This window comes from Anser brachyrhynchus, assembly GCF_964034855.1.
Source record: "Anser brachyrhynchus genome assembly, chromosome: 4".
In the NCBI taxonomy this organism is placed as follows: Eukaryota; Metazoa; Chordata; class Aves; order Anseriformes; family Anatidae; genus Anser; species Anser brachyrhynchus.
In genome coordinates this window covers 55879405-55898108 of record NC_137698.1, presented here as the reverse complement: position 1 = coordinate 55898108, position 18704 = coordinate 55879405, and the positions used below count along the sequence as shown (strand labels likewise).

Here is an 18704-nt window from a genome sequence, read left to right as displayed (position 1 = left end):
TCACCCAGGCCTGTTCTCTTGCAGATGCTCTCCCTTGCCGGCAGTATCGGGTAGTTTCTTCTTCTTCAGTAACTGCTTCTGCCGCAGCCCCGTGCTGCTCTTAATGTGCTGTGATGTTACTTGATAGTCCTCCCTGCGTAGTATTAAGAACTGCTGCAGAGAGAAAACTTCTGCTTTATTGATGTAGGCCTAGCTCCCCAGTAGTGAGTGTCACTTCTGTGGGTATCTCAGCGCCCATCACTCTCGAAGCCCCACAGTTGGCTAGATTTGACCGCCAGGCTTTCCCAGCTGGCCCACCAGGCTGCAGCCATGTTGTAGTGACCCAGGGCACAGCCGTTTTCTCCAACCTGAGGAACGAGTTCAGAGAAGAGGGGCGCAGCTTCACCAACGGCCTCACAGGGCTTGTCCGCAGCTTCATGGTGCCAGGTGTAAAGCCACGCAGGAGCATTTATTGGAATTTCTTCAAAACAAGATGTGCTTAATGGGCCTGTACTGGTCTGTACCTTGAAATGTATGTGTGGGTCTTGCTTTCACTTGGTTTTGGTTTTGTTGTTTTTATGGCTCTCCTGTTTCATGCCTTCCCAAACCCTGCAACATAGTATTTTGTTTGCCTCCAACACTTGAATCTGCAGGGTGGTGAGGAGACTCAATGTCTGTGAGATGCCGTGGTCATATCGATCGCAACCGTATCCTTCCCTCAAGCGCTTTGGTAACATACCCTGATCGGTTTCTCTTGGGTCTAGTGATGGCAGAAAGAAACGGTACAGCTACCACTGCACACACAACTTAATTGTTTAAAACATTTTCCAGTATTGTACAGCATTTTTTTCCTGTTTTATAGGTAATTCCGTAACTTTTTTGTTATGATGAATGAGTAGGATTTTTGCATATATCTTTGTTACTGCACTGGTCCTTTGTATATGTTCTGCTACGCAGCTTTGCGCAGCTCATTCCGAGATCCTCTTTTAGATTTCAGAAGTTTTTCTTTGACATTAATTTTGATTATAGTTGCAAATTCCTGTCCTTGCAGGCTTTGCTGTTTTCCACTGCTTAGTTGTAATAAGCTTTGGTGTTCTGCAGAGGTAATTTTCAGACTTAATTTTGGTGTCTCTAAATGTGCTGTGTCTTCAGTTTCTCCTGTCACATCATTTAATTGTATGACAATAATTGCTTGTAAATTGTCATGTTTTCAAGAGCCTTTCCTAGTTTGCATTATTAAATGAAAGAATTAGATTTTGTTGAATTCTTCCACTTGTGCAGCTTGCAGAATGCAGCATTCTCCCTCCTGGAGAGATTCTGCCTTCAGCCCATGGTGCTGCTAAAGCTCCCACTGTGCTTTGGCATCTGCATGCAAATATTTGCATTTGCACGGTTTGCTACACGTCATTTCTGAGGGATGTAAGGATGCTCAGGCACCCAAGCTACAATCCAGGAACTGTTTGCACAGTCTGGAAAGGATTGCTGGGCAGCCTTTTTTTTTTTTCTCTTTACTTTAAGAACATGGAAGGGCAGCTCTGTCCCCCAGAGTTAATGTGTGGTTGGTTGTAAGGATAAAATTCAGCTTCAGAGTCCTCTCCAATACCATACCCACTAGATTTCATGTTTATTTACTTTTTTTTTTTATGAATCGAAGGGTTTAATCCAAACTCTACGGGAGTCAGTAAGACATCAAAAGGTGCGGCATTCCAATTCGTGCCACAAGTATAGAACCTCATTTAGGATTCACTGAGACTAACAGATCTTTCCATTAACTTCACTGACCTTTGGATCAGGCTCCAAATTTGTTGCGTGTAAGCATATTACACCCATAACAAAACTTAGAACTCTCAGAAAATAACATTTGTTTTACATTGGAAAATTATCTTGGTGAATAATCAGTATATTTGTGTTGAAAGACGACTGGTATTTGGATGTAGGAACAGCTTTTCCCTTCTGTCATGTGAATTCCATACTGATATTTCCCCTAAATTCTGTATTTTAACATGAGTCGTGACCCATTTATTTTACCAATTGCCTCCTTTTTTAAATATATATATATTGAGAGCTGGGTGTAATTGCTAAGCCAATAGGTGGCACTGGTTAATCACATTAACAGTCAAGATGCAGGGTATTCTATAAGAAGTCACTGTGAAGTGTAGCCAACTATTAAAGTGTATATTTTGAAAATTAATAAATAAATGTTCTATATATGCTTTAAATTTGTCATCTCACAGAACTGATAGAAGGGAAAATTTCAAACAAATATGTTTAAAAACTGCATCTCAGTAAAAAGGGCCATTGTTTGATGTGGGGCTAAAAAAGAAGAGCTAATACATTCTGATGTCGATCACAAATTTGAAGGCTCAACCTTGTCATTTCTTAACAACTGAGAGACACATTCCAGTATTACTTGCTAGTTTAATGTTGTTTTCCATTACTTCTACTGACTTGAAGCCAAGTAGCCATTCCTTTGGGCTCAAATGCTCAGCCTACTGTTGTATTTCTATTTATTTTTTAAGAACTGTGAAGGCTGAGGAAAGGGAGATGCCACCAATGTTATTATACAATAGCCAGGTGGCTAGAGCGCTAACCCATTCTGCACCCACCATCAGGCCATGTTAGGACAAGCAGCTGTGTGCAACACTGCAGTAGTGTTGCAGTGTTTTGCTAGTCAGAATTTGGAGAGTTGCAATCCGTTGTGGTTTTTAGTTTGGTTAACAAATGGCCTTCAGTCTGTCCAGTTTCTCATTTCCCTTTTTGGAGACCTGAAGGTAGAGACCTGAAGCTTGGTGGTGGTGTTTGGGAAGGGGACGCTGGAAGAAATAACCTAGACCAATCTGTTCCCTTCCCAGTCTACCTAAACAGAGTCTTGGGGAGCTTTGGATGCCTATTGCAATGTTCTCTAGACACAGAAATCCCAAAGGAACCAAATGTCAACAGTGTTTAGAGTTAATTTTCTAGGAAGTCAGGGTGCTGGGAAACTCAAGGCATTTTTCCCTCTCTTAGCAGCTACATGATTCAAACTCATTGTTTGCAAAGTGCTCTGAGATTCTCAGATGAAAGGCACTATAGAAATGCAAATGACTTATTATTATGGTATTATTTTCAGATACAAGGTTTCCATAATATTTAGGGACATTTGTTACCTATTGGTATTCAAAGCTTTTAGTTACAGGGGTAATACGCAATGCTATTGTGCAGTATTAGTAAAAAAAAAAAAAAAAAAGGCAGTTTAAAAGGAATAATTCAGTTGAATAGTTGTATGTGACAAGAGCATACTAGCATTAAGAGGTTTGGCAGCCACTTCCTTGCTTGGTATTGCTGCTAAGTAATTTTTAACCTTATTTGCATCATATCCTTAGATAATTCTTATACAGAAATTCTCACTGCAGTTAGTAGACAAAGGTTATAAAAAGCACATTTTTAATAATGAAATGCATTTAAAAAATCCCAAGGCAAGAATCCATCCTACCCACCCAGCAAATCTAAGCATTTAGAATAGTTCAAGGAAGAGGATAGATAGGTTTCTTAGTGGATATGCATTTAGGACTGCTTACAAGATGTCCTCTGCTCCTCCAGGGTTTCAGACCTCTGTGGATGCACAACAGATCCCAACATTGTGTTAAAATAAACCTATTTGTGTGCATTTACACCAGCAACTAAGCTAGCAAAGAAGTAGGCTGTGAAAGAAGTGAGGTCAGGATCTCCACTCAAGCTTCTGTACCGATGCACTGCAAAGCGTTGGTACACCGAGCACAGAGAAATGACACGGGAATTGTTTCTTTGGTGTATACAAGGAGCAAGCAGCTCTTCCCTGGGTGACCAGAGGTGTAACGATACCGTGCAAACACATGGTAACAGGATGGTGAGCAACATCCTTACGGAGCTGTGTCAAGCCTTGGTTGGATGGAAGTCATGGTGGGACTGCAGCCCGTGCACATGAAGCAGCCTTTCCATCGCTGTGGCTCGACTCTGACCAGTACAACCATCAGCGAGAAGAGAGGCTGGGCAGCCTGCACTGAGGGCAGAATATCTGGTGCTTGCAAACAGGCACTTTCACAGGGCTTCAGTGTTAACTCCTGTTCGCTTCCATATATGTTTTGGAATTAATCTTCAGCTGGGCTATTTTCCATGACATATTTTATCCCAGAGATTAATGTTCGGCAACTGTTTGTACATACACATCATCTGTTTACTAACATGAGAATGTAATATGTACTTTCCCTATTAAAAATAAAAGTGACTTTAATAGGAAAACAGCTTGTGTTTGAAGGTCAGACTTTAGCATGGAAATAGTTCACACTGAGAAGCAGCACCCTGGAGTACTGTAATGAAAATTGGCAGTGATTTGACTGAGCTGCAAGCCTTCAGAAATCACACCTCACACGAACAGTCCTGCTTAAACAGTGATTGCCTATTATTTGGCAGAAAGGCTGTAAATGTGTACGTGGCTAATTCGGTGCTGTCCTCAGAACTGTACTGGGGATGCACGGAGAGCAGGAGGGCCCTGACGGTGGTCTCAGCTCAGCGTTCAGCCTCGTCAGAGCATCTGGTTTCTAAGGGTCTCCAGTAGGTCTAAACCCACTGGAGCCAGCTGTCGTTTTTCATTGCCTATACAGCACGTCAGAAACAGCCTGTCTTCTACCTAGAAGTAGTTAAGAGAAAAATAAAAAGGATTTCAGATCAGCTTTCTAATCACGAGCACTGACAAAAGGTTAACTGCAGCTGAGGCAAAGTGCAGGACAGGTAGGAAGGAGAGCATGGCAGTGGACTGGCTTATGAGGCAGCAGTCAGCAAGAGCTAGCACCTGTAGGAAAGGTGTGGGTTCACCAAGACACTGTCTTACTTGAGACAATGCCATTTTTGTGGTTGATTGAACGCTGGAGATGAGCTTAGGGTTATTATTTTTACGTCTTGGCTTACGTTTTTGCAGATACAGTTTCATAACCACGGTTTGTTGTGGGCTATCACTTGGATTTCAGAGCATCTGAATTACCATTAGAAGGTGCATAAAGCTCGTCTCGCAGCTCCTGTCTCATGTTGTCTGCTAGAAGAATGTCATTCAGCTAATCCGTTCATCTGTAGCAGCAGCCTGGAAGCTGGAATTTGCCTGCGTGACATTCTTGTTGTTGGGAACTGCCAGCTTCACAGATTTGCTGTCACTGTAAATCACGTTAGATTTTATTTAATTAAACCGGCTTATCTGCCATCCATACTAATTATTGTAGCTTCTCTTAACTAGATGCAATTCTGTTTCCTTAAAGTTTCACAAGCTATTATGAATACAGCAATTCTTCAGTTTCATTAATGTAGTCACCAGACTCAAGACTCCAATTAAATAAGCACATTCCGTTAGAGTTGGAGGTAAGGATTAGAATACAGGATAGGTATGCTGAGTGTCTTATCCAGAACACATTTCTAGTTGAAGGAATGTTTTATCTCTTTTTATGTGATTTTTAGGATCTTAGAAATGTAGCACTGCTCTTGCAGCATGCTGTTTCGTTTTCTGAGCAAGCCTCTACAAGTGATGCTGCGGGGAGCAGTACCACGTCTGAGACTAGAGCCGGTGGGGTTCTGCAGGGTGGGTCCTGGGGATGTAAATGGAAAGCAGCAGAATGCGGGCTTATCTGTTGTATACCTATAACAGTGTATTTCCCATCTATCGTTCAGTCACATTTCCTCTTAATTTCTGCCTTTTCTCAGTAACTTTTTTTTTTGTTCCTGCAGCTTAGCTGATTTTAGTTCCCTGTTAACACTGTCTTCTGTCATGCTGATCATTTAAGTGCATACAGTAATAGTGAATTGCTGCTTCCTTAACAATAAAGCTATGGTTGTGATTAATTTCAGTTTACAAAGGGACAAGAATCATTTTTGGTTTAGCTCAGTAACTGACTAGTAAGCCAGTTTTCAACAAAGTTTATTCTCCTCATTTGTGAAGATACGATGCTCTGTGTTTTGGTAGACTTGCATGACAAAACATGCCTGTGTTAAGGCAAAGAACATAGAATATATCGTCTTGTATCGATGGTTGATCTAAGGGCCTCAGTAGCTGTGAGGGGAAGAAGAAAAAATGTGAGGTATGTGAAATGAAGCGAAATACACGGGTAGCTTTTATGATAAGTTACAAGCAACACTGTGCAGTACAATGACTCCAGCCGAGTACTGAGAGAAGTTGCTTTGGAGCAGAAATAGCACTGCTGCGTCGGCACGCTGCAACCCTCAGGCTAATTAGCCTTGTTAGCTGTGTACTACATCCTGTAAGAAAAGGTTGACTTAGGCACTAGGGTATGAGAGAGAATTAATGACTGTGGATCCCAAGGAGGGAGCAACTCATCCGTCCTTCGTGCTCATTTATGGAGCTCTGGGCTGTAAGCGTTGGTTTTTGCACTCCCTAAACATTTGCAGGATGCATCCGTGTTCATCCAGATCTGGAGCACATTTCTGAGATCATCGCCATCTAATACGCTTTGACTCACATCACAGAGCAGTGTTGGTATGCATGAACTGAGTTTCTTTTGGATGAAAAAGATGTGCGGGTCTGATGTACTCCAAGTACTTGTGGGGGTTGAGCCCAAATGGGGTTGAAATCCCCCGAAACAGGGAGTCCAGATTATTAAACCAAACCTATGGGTTTTTCTGAGAGACTGGATTGCTGATTGCAAGTGGAGCTCAGGAGGTCATCCGGGCTAACTTCCCTCTTGAAGAGTGCTGCCAGCATGAACTCGGTCAGCCGTGGGCTTTTTGTGTCCAGTTGAGTTTTCAAAAGCTCCAAGGACAGAGAGTCACAGCCCCTGGACAGCCAGCTGCAGCTTCTCCTAATGTCCACTTGAACATCCCAAGCTGTAGCACGTCATTGTTGCCTTTGTTGTGCTGACACTGCAAAAAAAAGCTTGGCTCTACATCTTTTTAACTGCCCTAGAAGCAGTTGTAGGCTGGGGCTGGTTCCTCCTTTGCCTGAACAAGGCCAGATCCCTCAGTCTACCCTTGTGGGCCGTGCGCTTGGCCCCGACCACCTCAGTAGCCTCTCCAGTTTCCTCCACTTCCTCCTGGTTTGGGGTGCCCAGAACTGGGTGCTGCACTGCTGATGTGGCCTCTCCTGTGCCAAGGAGAGGGTAATAACTTCCCAAAACGGAAACGAGAGAGTGAGATTGAGCTCCTCAGTGTAGCCCAGAACAGCGTCTGCCCCATTTCCAGTGTTCACTTCAGACACACAGAAACTGCACTGCAGATTTAGGATCTCCCCTTGCATGGTGTGCCCACAGTCACATAGAAATTTTACAGTGGAGCAACATGACTTATGCTTCTGGACCATTCTTTGTCTTCAGAAGACCTTAGCATGTTTAGTGGATTTTAAAGCTAGAAGTCATAAATACGTAACATTGTTGTACTTAGGGTGTTTTATGAAAACTGCCACACCTCTGACTTTCTTCCACATCAAAGGCTTGTGGAGGAAGGGTTGTGGTAAATCAGATTGAGTGGATTAAGCTCGCGGTTGCACTTTTGAGCCTTTGTGGTATAGCCTTTTTACATGAATGCAGATTTCACAAGAAATAATTTCTCTGGAGGCGTTCTGGATTATTTTCTGTTTATAAAGAACAATGGTATTTTTACCACACATTTGTGAAATCCATAATTTAATTCAGTACGCTAAATTCTTGATCTCCTCTTTGGTATTTTAGTATACCTCTGAAATATTACACAATCTCCTAGAACTGTCAAAATAGAAAAAGAGTATAAATCTGTGGCCTTGGTTCTGTGAACAGACCTGTGACTTTAAATGTATCGACTGTGGCTGTGATAAATAAAACATTATTAGACTTGAACACAAGTCTTTGGTTTACAACAATATAGGACTTGTTAAATCAGTTTTAACCTATTAGTTTGTTGCAGTTTAGTTATACAAACATTGCTTTAACTGCAGTAGGTGTTCTCCATCACTTATAAGTTAGCCTTGTTTCTTTTTTTTTTTTGTATCATGCAGCACTTGGAACTAGTGGTTTACAACAGTTGTGTTTTATTTGTGAAAATAACTTAGCAACGGTGTCAGCCCTCTGTGTCTTAACGCAGGCAACACTGGCCACAATCTAGGCCTAGTAAAATCCATCACATATCTTAATCTTATTTGGAGGGACAATAAAATATATTATTTATACAAGGTCTAATTACAAAACAAATCTACTTCAAATCCGACTGGCTGTTTCTTGAGTGATATGTTTTATATGAATGTGTTCAGACTAACTTGGACAGACAGAATGTAGCAATATTTTTGGCATGCTATTACAATATTGTACTTTATTATCAAAATATGTCATTTTGCATGGTGAGAATAACATGATGTCAGAACTGCACATTTAGTATGCTATCGGGAATCACCTGGACCAAAAAATACCATAAGTAAGATGCTATTATTTCTTTCTGCCTTTTAAGGTACTATCAGGTTGAAGTTGTTGAGGAAAGTGATAGCATTTGACATTATGTAATTAACTAATGTTATTAGTTTATTTCTAAGTGCAATAGTCTGTTTCATCTTTGGTGTATCTCTTTGTTTTATGTTTCTAATTAGTAAAATCCAACTTCCTAAAAATTACATTGAAGTCAAACTGCTAAAGAAATACTTATTGCTGAATGGCAAGATGAATTCAGCTGCACTTTACTGAAATATATACACTGCATATGAAGATAGGTATTAAACCTGATGTTGCACACATAAACGCATTTATGTGAAACAAAAAAAGTACAACATACAGTTTGGAGATCAAATCCTAACACTACATTTTCATCAGGGGTGTGTTTGTGAATTTTAAGGGCTCTTTTTATGTGGATAAATCAGTATCTCTGACTGAAAGCAGAGAGTTCATATAAATAACATCTTTTTTCCCAACACAGATACAATAGCAGAAAGGAATGCCCTAAGAGAGCATGTGTATCCTAAGCTGAGAGAATTCTGCAGGGAAAACTATGGCCTGGAATTTCAGGTAGGTTTTATTGAATCTTGCATTATGATAAATACTATTTCTTGCAATTAACTCTGTTCAGAATGTATAATGTTTCTGAATGTTGTAATTGTTGTCTTATCACTGGTAAAATAGAAAATTACAAAAACTATATTTCATATATATGAATTGTACTGCATCGACGTACTTAAACTATCTTACTGGCAGATTTGAGGTAAATCCAGAACAGATGAAAAAACTGCACAGTTTTACAGCATGATATCTCACTGTTGGCACAAGCAATACAGCAACCAAGTGACAACTTTCACGTTAGAAACTTAATCAAACCATCTGTATTTTAACTGTTTAAGGATAAATAATATCAGAGCTGAAATACTGTGCTCTGATTCTAGAAACCATACGAAAGTTAATGTCATCCCTGCGATATATTTTTAATTTCATATCGTCAGCATTATATTTCATCGTCTGCATAGTCCCCTAATTGTTTTAGCTACTTACCGGTTTGTCTTCTACTCTAATGTGGAAAATGATTTAACCAGGTGAGTATTGAAAATCTGATTTAAAAAAATGAATTGAATGTGGAATATTTCAACAAAATTCCTATTGTGCCTATAGTATAACGCCTATAGTTCCTATGCTATGGGATTTGCTTCCTGTAATGTCAATCATAACATTCCCATTGCTTCATTCAATTCAAATTTTCCTTTGTACTGTGGAAGACACATACACAAATTTGGTAAGAGCCAATTAGTAAAAAAGTACAGTTACATTTGATTTAAAACGCACAAGTTTGGCATTGCAGTTACATTACTGATAGTTTTAAGTCAGGTATATCCTCATTCACATTCCAGTAAGGTCAATCAGACCCATTTATGTCAGCATGCCTTGAACTAGCTCTCTGTTAAGAGAAACAAATGCAGCATGCAATGTTGTAAAAATGTTTGGTTTTTCAAAAAATCTGGTTCGAAATCTTCAAGCCTTCTTCACATATTAATGTTAGCATCCCATCTCACTGACCCCAGAAACTCATCTCTCCTGAGTATAGCTTCCTTGACAACAACTATTGCCTTTTAGATAGCATCCTGTTCCTCACAGTGTGTTATTCCTGATGTACGTGCAGCTGGCTTTTAATCAAAATAACAAGTTCTTGAATTAGGATATTTGGTCTTAATTCCCTGAGTCACAATGGAGCTGCTGAGTCTGCATGGTGGTAAATTCCAGAGTGATTTCTGATTATGGCTATATAAGAACTTCCTCTGAAGGTCCTAGCTCATCAGCTGATTGGGGAGCCCCAGGTGCAGTGGTACATGCAAGGAATATCAAAAGATACTGAAATAATAAAACATTTCTCTCCTGTTACTACCACGTGATATTCATGGAAAATGCCAATATAAACTCTCTCAGCATCTTAATTTCTCAGTCATCTTTGAGGAGACATGTCAGGGAGAGGAGGGAAATGTCTCCTCCAAACAGATCATAATCCACTGAATTCTTAGTGGGAGAAAGCATGTCTGTCTTCAGCTGAATTGTAATGTAGTCTCTAGGGGAGGAATAATTAAGTTTACTCTAGTTGATATTCATGGAAGCAAATTATTTTATCTTATAGTTTCAACACCAGGAGAGTCCATATGTGATATGAGGTCTGAGAGACAGCTCCACTGACACATTTCTGGAAACAACTAAAAAGTTATCACATTACTGAGGAAGCAAAGTAGAAAAACTTGCACCCAAAATTACCAAGGGAAAATAGTAAAGTATTCTGGGGGAGGTAGTCTTTCCTACTACTGATGGATTGTGTTGTTTCTTGTGATGTTTCTTGTGTTAGCATGCAAAATCAACACAGCTGATTTTAATGCAGTGGTGTCCAGAAAGTATCATGTACTTTTCAGTTACAGAGATACATTTATATTTCCCTCTGGTTCTGCAGACCAGAACACATAACTTTGCATCCTGTTACATGATCCTGTACTGAACAAACGTGAGCGACCTCAAAGGTCTGCCACAAAGGCATTACTATATAGGCTGCTCTGAAAACACCCTCTGCATGATAAATCATGACCTAAGTGAAATATGTTCCAAGACATTCATTGCTCCACCTACCACTGAGTCATCTGGCTCCACTGATAAGCGCTGCAGGTGTTGCAAGGCATGAGATCTGTCAGGCATCCTAAAGTTGGTGGGAGCTGTTGGGGAAGATAGCCACCTGTGCATAGAAGCAGAACAGAATATGTTAAATCTCTCTATGGATTTTATTGTTCGATGCACTTCCTTTTCTATTGAATCAGCAAATATTGCTGAAAAACAGGGACCGGTTAAGACAGAAATAAAGTTAGCAGAGAAACATGCTTCCAGAATGCATTGTATTTTATACCTGGAATATAGGGTTTTGGGGGCGTGGGGGAATACAGAGTAGTTAAAGTAGTTGTAATAGAAAAATTTTGGAGGATAACTAGCAGTAGTTAACTAACAGCATATTCTTTTGTTCTTGGGAACAATGGGACTGTTTCAAATCATTTTCACTGTGTGATGCATGTGTGAGGAAAGTAGAGTCTTTGCATGAATGAAAACTTTAGTGTCTGTAAGCAGTCAGATGTGATAGAGAAAATTATTCCATTTAATTAGAAAAATCTATGAAACTATCAGATTGGTAGGACAAAAGCTAAAACAAACAAGGAGAAGCACTGAATCGTGAATGAGAAGTCTCCATTAGGTGACTTGTGTGGAACTAACCTCGAGCAGTGTCAGCCCATCTTGTTGCACTGGCTTTTGCACAGAGCACTGGTTGTCATCTCACTGTGACAGCCTTACTGAATGTAAGAGTGGGGTCAAGCCGTTCCTCCAAGTGTAAGTGAAAATATACTTCAACAGCAGACACAGCTGTCTTCCTGTTTCATTTCTTTAATTTAGTATATCCTATTTATTTTAGTTGGCACAAAGAATAACTGATAAGCTCCTCCCTTTGAAATTGGTGGTGCCTTCAGAGGTTTGATGGCTAAAACATTTCTTTTTGCAGGACAAATTATAAGACATTAAGATATTATGCACCAAAATTATGTTACCAATAAAAATAATCTATAACCTTATAACACTTGGAAGGCAGGTGCCGAGCCCCTACAATATACAGTATCCCAGAGAATTTCCTCTTCACATTTACAGTGTTATCAGATTTCTGAACAGTTAATTAAAATAGAAATTGCCTCTATGTTTCAGATGAACTTGAGCAGCACAATAAATTTCTTCAACCACTAATTCAAATGTTTTTGACTGTATGCTAAGATGCTCTAATTTTATGACTAGAATACTTAAGCTCTATCATACATCATTCAAGTAATCAGACAGCTGAATACAATATGAAGTTCAGGAATGAAGTCATGTAGATAAATAACAGACAGGAGAGAGAAAGCAGAGAACACTTCTTTTTCCTAATCAGATTAAAAGACAAAGGGCAGAGAAGAAATCAGTAAAAATGAGGGAGATAGGAAGACTGTTTGAGATGTGATTTTATAAAGCAGAAGACTCTTGTTCCAACAAAATTTTGGAACAGAGTGTCTGTAAAAAATAAAGATGCTAAGTGTATTTTCTTGGCAGTGTAAGCTACAATGCATTTATACTTAGGGCTGTTTCACTCATGATCAGTATATCACCTAGTGTGTTTGGCAACAGAGCTCCTACTCCAGCAAATGCTGACACAGGTCCCAAACTTTTCTGCCTGAAATAACCAACAATGCTGTTGGTAGTAAAATTAAACATGGGCATAAATACTTCTAGGATTAGGTCTTAAACCTTGTCATTTATTGTTATGAGAAATTTTCCAAGGAGATTAACCAGCTACACACCAGTGAATTTACATCAACCCACTGCTAGCTCTTATATTAAATCTTCAGGCCGATTTTTTGATCTGTTTAGACAACAATCAGTTTTGTGTTTGTGTTTCTCACAGCAAGACCAGGGTGCTCCCACAGTACAAATAATATTATAATAAGCAATATTGTGATGTATTCCTGTCTCAATACAATTTTGATTTTATTTTTTAAAACTGGCAGTTTGGACTTCTTTGTTCAAGGTACATACGTAACGTAAACTTCAACAGCAGCTTAAACTAGGGTGTAGTAGCATGTACCATAAGTTTTATTCCAAAATTTATAAATGCATACATATGTTCCCTGTTCTTTTAATTTCAGTTGTCCGCAATAAGAATTCAGCCTCTTAGTTAAAATGTGTAGTGAAATCACACTTCATCGCTTAATTTCTTCAAATAAGTTTAACATCGCTATTCCAGTTTCTGTCAGGAGTTTGTTTGCATCCCATTACCATCACAAAGCTGAGTCTGCGGCTATAAATGAAAGGCTGAACAGCAAGCTGTCTGCCGTTGCATATCTGTACAATCTTTGCTTCCAAAGTGACAAAGACCAGCCAACAAAGGAAGCACGATATTACAGAACTGCACATATTCTTTCTTCTGAGCCATGCGCACAGGATGGTTTTATATCCTGTGGCTACAAGTGACATGGGGTGTCAAGTCGTAGTCTTGAATGTGATCTACAGCAAAACTCCCATTCATTTCCGTGAAGCCAGGATTTTATCAATGCTTTTGTCATTATTCTTACCTATCCATTATATGCAATCTAGTAGCAAATAGAGACTACATCAAATCAAGATCTTGTCATGCTAATCTCTTCACAAAAATATGAATGTGAAATGAGAGCCTGTCCCAGTCCTAGAGTGTACTTACAATCTAAACAGAAAAAAAATCTGGAAGGGAAAATAGAGGCTCAAATTGTTACTACTTAAGGAAACCCTGCCAGCCTACATGAGGACTGGATATAGATCTCATTGCCTTTCACAGCCCTGCAGAACAATGCCTAGCAGTACACAACATGCTGTCAAAGTTAATTTTTAATCTGATAAGTAGAAAGAGCGTATGATACATTAACAATGTTACAAATTATTATTTTCCAGGTCATAGACTTATACTGGGGAGTTGAAGCAGATGAATGGGACAGTCCCGAGCTGCAGAAGACTCGCATGAAGCTGTTAGAAGATTGCCTGAAAAGTTCTGCAGGTCCATGTTTTGTTGTGGGTATAAAAATAATGTTCTCCTTTACAACAATAGTAGATTATTAGCTATCCTAACGTGCATTTCAGTAACAAATGTATTCTTTTCTTCTTTCTGAATATTTGATATTCCTCACTGCAACCAACAGTTTCCCTACACCGCACTGTACAGTAACTGCAATTATTCCCCATGAGTGGAGAGGAGGGAAGGATCTTTCATGAGCAGTCCCTATAGCAAGTTGTGTTTAAAAACCACAAGATGTGATTTTACTACCACCACAGCAGAAGAAGACGGACTGCTTGTGTAAGGAGGCCACCGCTAATTAATTCTTGGCACTTCTCAGACATGAATTATTGGCTGGCGTAGAAGGACTTAGTTGTAGAGGCGCAGCAGCAGGCAGGAGCTATCTGCTCTCATCTGGGTTTTGCTGTTTTGTGTGGTAAGCCCAGGACAAGTTAGGATGCCATTTATTAGTGTCTGAAAAGACTGGAGGTCAGAGACAACCTGAGGAGAATCTGATTCTTTGATTTTTCCTGCTCGCTGCCTTCTCTTCGCCAGACTACTGCTTTTAGGATTCTTAAAAGAGTCAGTAAAACTGACAAAAAGGATATATTTTCAGTGGCTGTTTTTATTAGGCATAAAGGAGAGACCAAAACATTATAAAAGCCATTATAAAGCCTTACCTATCTCTTTTAATGTCAGAAGTATCTTACAGTAGATGAACCTGTTGTTTTATATCAAGCTCAACAGACAGTTTTCAGCTATTCCTCGCAGCTTCTTAGCTGGAGCAATTTGAATTTATGAAGTCATGCCAAACACCACATAGGGCTGAACAACTGAAAGACACTGACAGTAGACTGTATATAATCCTGGTAGGTATGCTTTTCTCCCTCCCAGTGAATCATATACAATAGATTTTGCTGTCACTGATTTTGTATTAACTATACAATTCAGAATAGTGTGAATTGTTACCTCTGCTGTGCTTAGAAAGATTTGTGCCATGTTTTAAGATGAACATAGGTCACTTGAAAAATATTTTAAGAGCAGTTTAGTGCATGGTATGCTGACTGTATTAATTTTCAATGCATAGACAAAAAGTATACTGGCTTTTGATAAATGCATTTTGCCAGCTGTTTGGAGAGCTGCATGTCCTCATTATCTGCAAAGAGTAAGGATGTTTTTCTTGAACTTTCTGGGTGGTTCTAGAGAGAGAGTCTCTAATGACTTTGGCAGTTCAGTGGTATGAACTGTACGCTTAACAGCATCTATTAAAGTATCAAAGCAAAAGACAAGATGACTTAGGAAGAATGTTGGCTTATTTTTTGTATGAGAGGTACTATGTGAAAGGGAGACTTCAGAGAATGTACAAAAATTACTACAATGAGTAGGATTTGCTCTGATCAGGGATACTTCTATAAAAGATAAATATTTCTATTATTCCCAAACTTATTTAATTCTTTATCAGCTGCCTTGAGTCTCCATCTTTGAGAGGAATACATGGGTGAGTTATGACATTTTTTTCTGTGTATAGTTATAGGGCTGTGGAGACGTTAGGGTAAGTTTCCAGTTAAATTGCCCTCTATCAAAACTCTTCATTTGCATTTAAGAAGACAACCAACATTATTTTAACTATTGTAATCAGACCAGATGTTTTCAAGTAAGCATGCCTAATCCTGCTCAACCGATTTTGTCAGTTATTATACTGATCATTAGCAGAAGTTTTACTAAAATACAAGCATTTTGTTATTACAGACCTTTGTACCAACTTTCAAGGATTGGTCTGAAAGTAAAAAACAATGTTGCTTCAGTTTAGCGTACTACTGACTTAGAGCAGAAAGGCATGGCATTTTTCTTTTAGCAACACCTGCAATTACCCATGTATGCTCTTAAACATGCATATTCTGAATTCTCAGTGAAAGAAATGTCTGAATACACCATTGCTGAATAATTTAGCAGCTCAGAATTCTGAAACTATTAAGAACTGCCTGCATGACGTTGTTTCTAAAGAAAGAAGAGAAATCAAGCCAAACCAGAAATTTTAAACAGAATAAAACAGTCAGCAAAGAGGCTGCAATGAGCCAAAGACCTCAATATTAAGTCCAATTTTTCCAGCTATGGACAGGCGTAATAGCTCTCCCAATGTCTAGACTGGCAAAATTACAGAAATCTCTTTATGCACATTTGTTTTTTCCTCTGCTATACCTTTGTGGGATGGGTTTTATTTCATTTACAACACAAATTGAAGATGATTCCATTCCAGAAAGCATAATTAGTTCTAATTTATGGTAACATAATTAAAAACTGACTTTGGCAATGCAGACTTTGGGCAACTTCCCATTTCTTGAGAAAGTTCTGAAAAGCTTGCCAGTTCCATTCAGCTGGGTGTTTTCTTACTTTTCAGTTGCTGCCTCCTTAATTCAAACTCAGATCTGGGATTAAATCTGAGTGTTCAGAATTAACTAACAGATATGAAATGATTATAGTAAGTGTGCCTGTATTGTGATATCAGATGAAGAGAAAATGAAATTAAAGTGCAGAAGTTAGAAGTCTTAAGCTTTCCTTCATATAGAAAACAGCAAAAAACAAATGAAAATGTATTCATAAATGAAAAGGAGGAAGCAGCTCTGAAAAAGTGGGTAATTCGTTTCCTGTGGCATTTTCTTTGGGAATGTATGGTCCCCAACTTACCTGGTACCCAAGTTCTATCAACATTAGATCCAGTTAAGGGAGAGGGAAATTGTTGGGGCTTTCATTTGGGTTCTTGGTTGTTTGTTTGTTTTATCTATGTAAAAGCAGTACCTATAATACATGATCATTTAGAAACTCATAGCCCTTACTGTAGGTGTACGTACGTACTATGCTATTTTTGAACTACAAAGTTATCAAGATTTATGAGGGAAAAAAGTACTATTTCTGTAGGAAAAATATTTTCCATACAAGTTTTGTACAGAAATCATGCTGGTTGTCTCTGTACTTTAGATAGGGGGTTTGAAATGCGGTATATTTGTTACATTGTGAACTACTAAACTCTGCAGTACATAATGATAACCAAGATCAAATAAATATGTCTCCAGCGCATCACTGGAACCTTTACATTTTGTCAGGTCATGTTTCCCAGTAACTTGATAAGAGATGGCAATACAGTCAAGGCATTAGAGTGACAATGGCTGTTATGTTATCCCATTGCTAGTAATGATCATGAACAGGATTCATCCGTTTTGTGTCTATTCTCAATCTAGACTATACACCTTTAACAACCAGTAGAAAGGTGTAGTTACCTCTAGTAATATCTGAGTCATCTTCTTGAGGTGCACCTATTTCTCCATTGGCAGCAAAGAGACATGAGAAGGTAATTAGTTGCTAGTTGAGGAACAGAAGTGTAGTGTTTGATATTAAGGCTGTGCAGTGCTTGATATTTAGAGCGTTGTTAATCTATAGTGAATATTTGCAGAAAGAGTTTACCGCCCTTTTCCTGGGGTTCCCTAACTAGTAGGCGGTACTAACCTGCTGTTGTTTGCCCTCGGTACAGATGAAAGAACTGGCATGCTCCTCTGCCCTCCTCTTCGAACACACCCTGCAAGCTGTAACATGCGGGTGCTCTTGTCCAGCTGTGCAGCACCACGCAGTCTCTGCCTGAGCTCCTCTTCTTGCATGAGCACATCCTGAGCAGTTGTAAAATGAAAGGGAGAAATAGCAGTGAAGTGTGAGTTTGTCGCCTGTAACAGTTTGCTCAGTTCAACATGTTCGAATTTGTGCTTAGACGCTGGTTACACCAGCACTTTCAAATTGAATTGTAGCATATCAGACACAAAAACCTTGCATTTCAAAAGTCATTGGAAAATGCAGCACTGAATCATTGCACTGAAAGAATACTAATACAGTACTAATAAAGGTGCTTATTCTGTCTTTAAAACCTGAGCACATTGTAGAAATGGAGATCACTTAACCTCTTATTCCTCTTCACCTGATGCATTCACTGAAGTCCTAGTCCAAAATACAGGCTTTTTGGTTATAGGATAGGTTGTAATCTGCTTGTTAAAAAGAGCAGCCAGATGAGAAAATTCAGCAGGTGTTCCCATTCATTGTCTAAAGGGAATACTTAACGAGCTTTTGATAATCTTTGCTTATGAATTGTGTTTTGCATTACTAGTGATAGTCTCCCAAGACATGGCAAAAACTCAGAGGTACTTCCTTATTCGTAACAGGACATACAGCAAAGGACTCTTCGTCCTTTGGACTCTGTCTTAGTAGAATTGTAGTCAACACAGTACAAAGACCAATACCAAATTTTAGCAAGTCTAAGCATGAACTTTGAAGTTTCTCAAGTACATTTTGAATGTGTAATTATGAGAGGATGAGCTTTCGCAGGTATTTTTTCCAAAAAGTACTGGTTCTCTGGGAAAAAAAAAAAATAGGACCAGCATAACTGGAAGCAAATTTCTGCAAACATGTATTGTGTTATTGTGGGATCCTCATCAATTATGATTTATCCTTCTGTGTGACTCCTCTTAAAAATACAGAGCATACTATCTTGGTTCTGGCCTGGCCCCCAGTTTTCTGATGCCTTTTCTGTGTGTTTGTTTTTTTTCTTCAATTAAATATTCAGTCAAATGAAGTGTCCAGGATTTTGGTGTCATATGAATATCATCAGACCTCTTGGTCATTGACTAATTTGCTTAGAAATTCAGTTCATTTTTATGGTCAGATAAAAGGCC

At 39.0% G+C, this 18704-nt stretch overlaps 2 protein-coding genes across 4 annotated transcripts in view; one reads left to right on the top strand and one right to left on the bottom strand.

Moving 5' to 3' along the window:
• The window catches only part of NWD2 (NACHT and WD repeat domain containing 2), a 59934-nt gene that overhangs the window by 12658 nt on the left and 28572 nt on the right, over window positions 1-18704 (top strand). The window contains exons 2-3 of one of the 2 annotated variants that reach the window (XM_080588749.1): window positions 8866-8954; window positions 13893-14009. In XM_080588749.1, the coding sequence (XP_080444875.1) occupies window positions 8866-8954; window positions 13893-14009 (206 nt within the window). Of the gene's footprint in view, window positions 1-8865; window positions 8955-13886; window positions 14010-18704 lie in introns of those variants that run through there. The other variant, XM_080588750.1, reaches the window with a different exon arrangement.
• The window catches only part of LOC308193750 (uncharacterized protein), a 70895-nt gene continuing 52193 nt past the window's right edge, over window positions 3-18704 (bottom strand). The window contains exons 3-5 of one of the 2 annotated variants that reach the window (XM_080588772.1): window positions 17494-17651; window positions 11034-11136; window positions 3-5141 (exon numbers count right to left, since the gene is read on the bottom strand). In XM_080588772.1, coding sequence (XP_080444898.1) covers window positions 5042-5141; window positions 11034-11136; window positions 17494-17651 — 361 coding nt within the window. In that variant the 3' untranslated portion in view covers window positions 3-5041. Of the gene's footprint in view, window positions 6029-11033; window positions 11137-17493; window positions 17652-18704 lie in introns of both variants that reach the window. The other variant, XM_080588771.1, reaches the window with a different exon arrangement.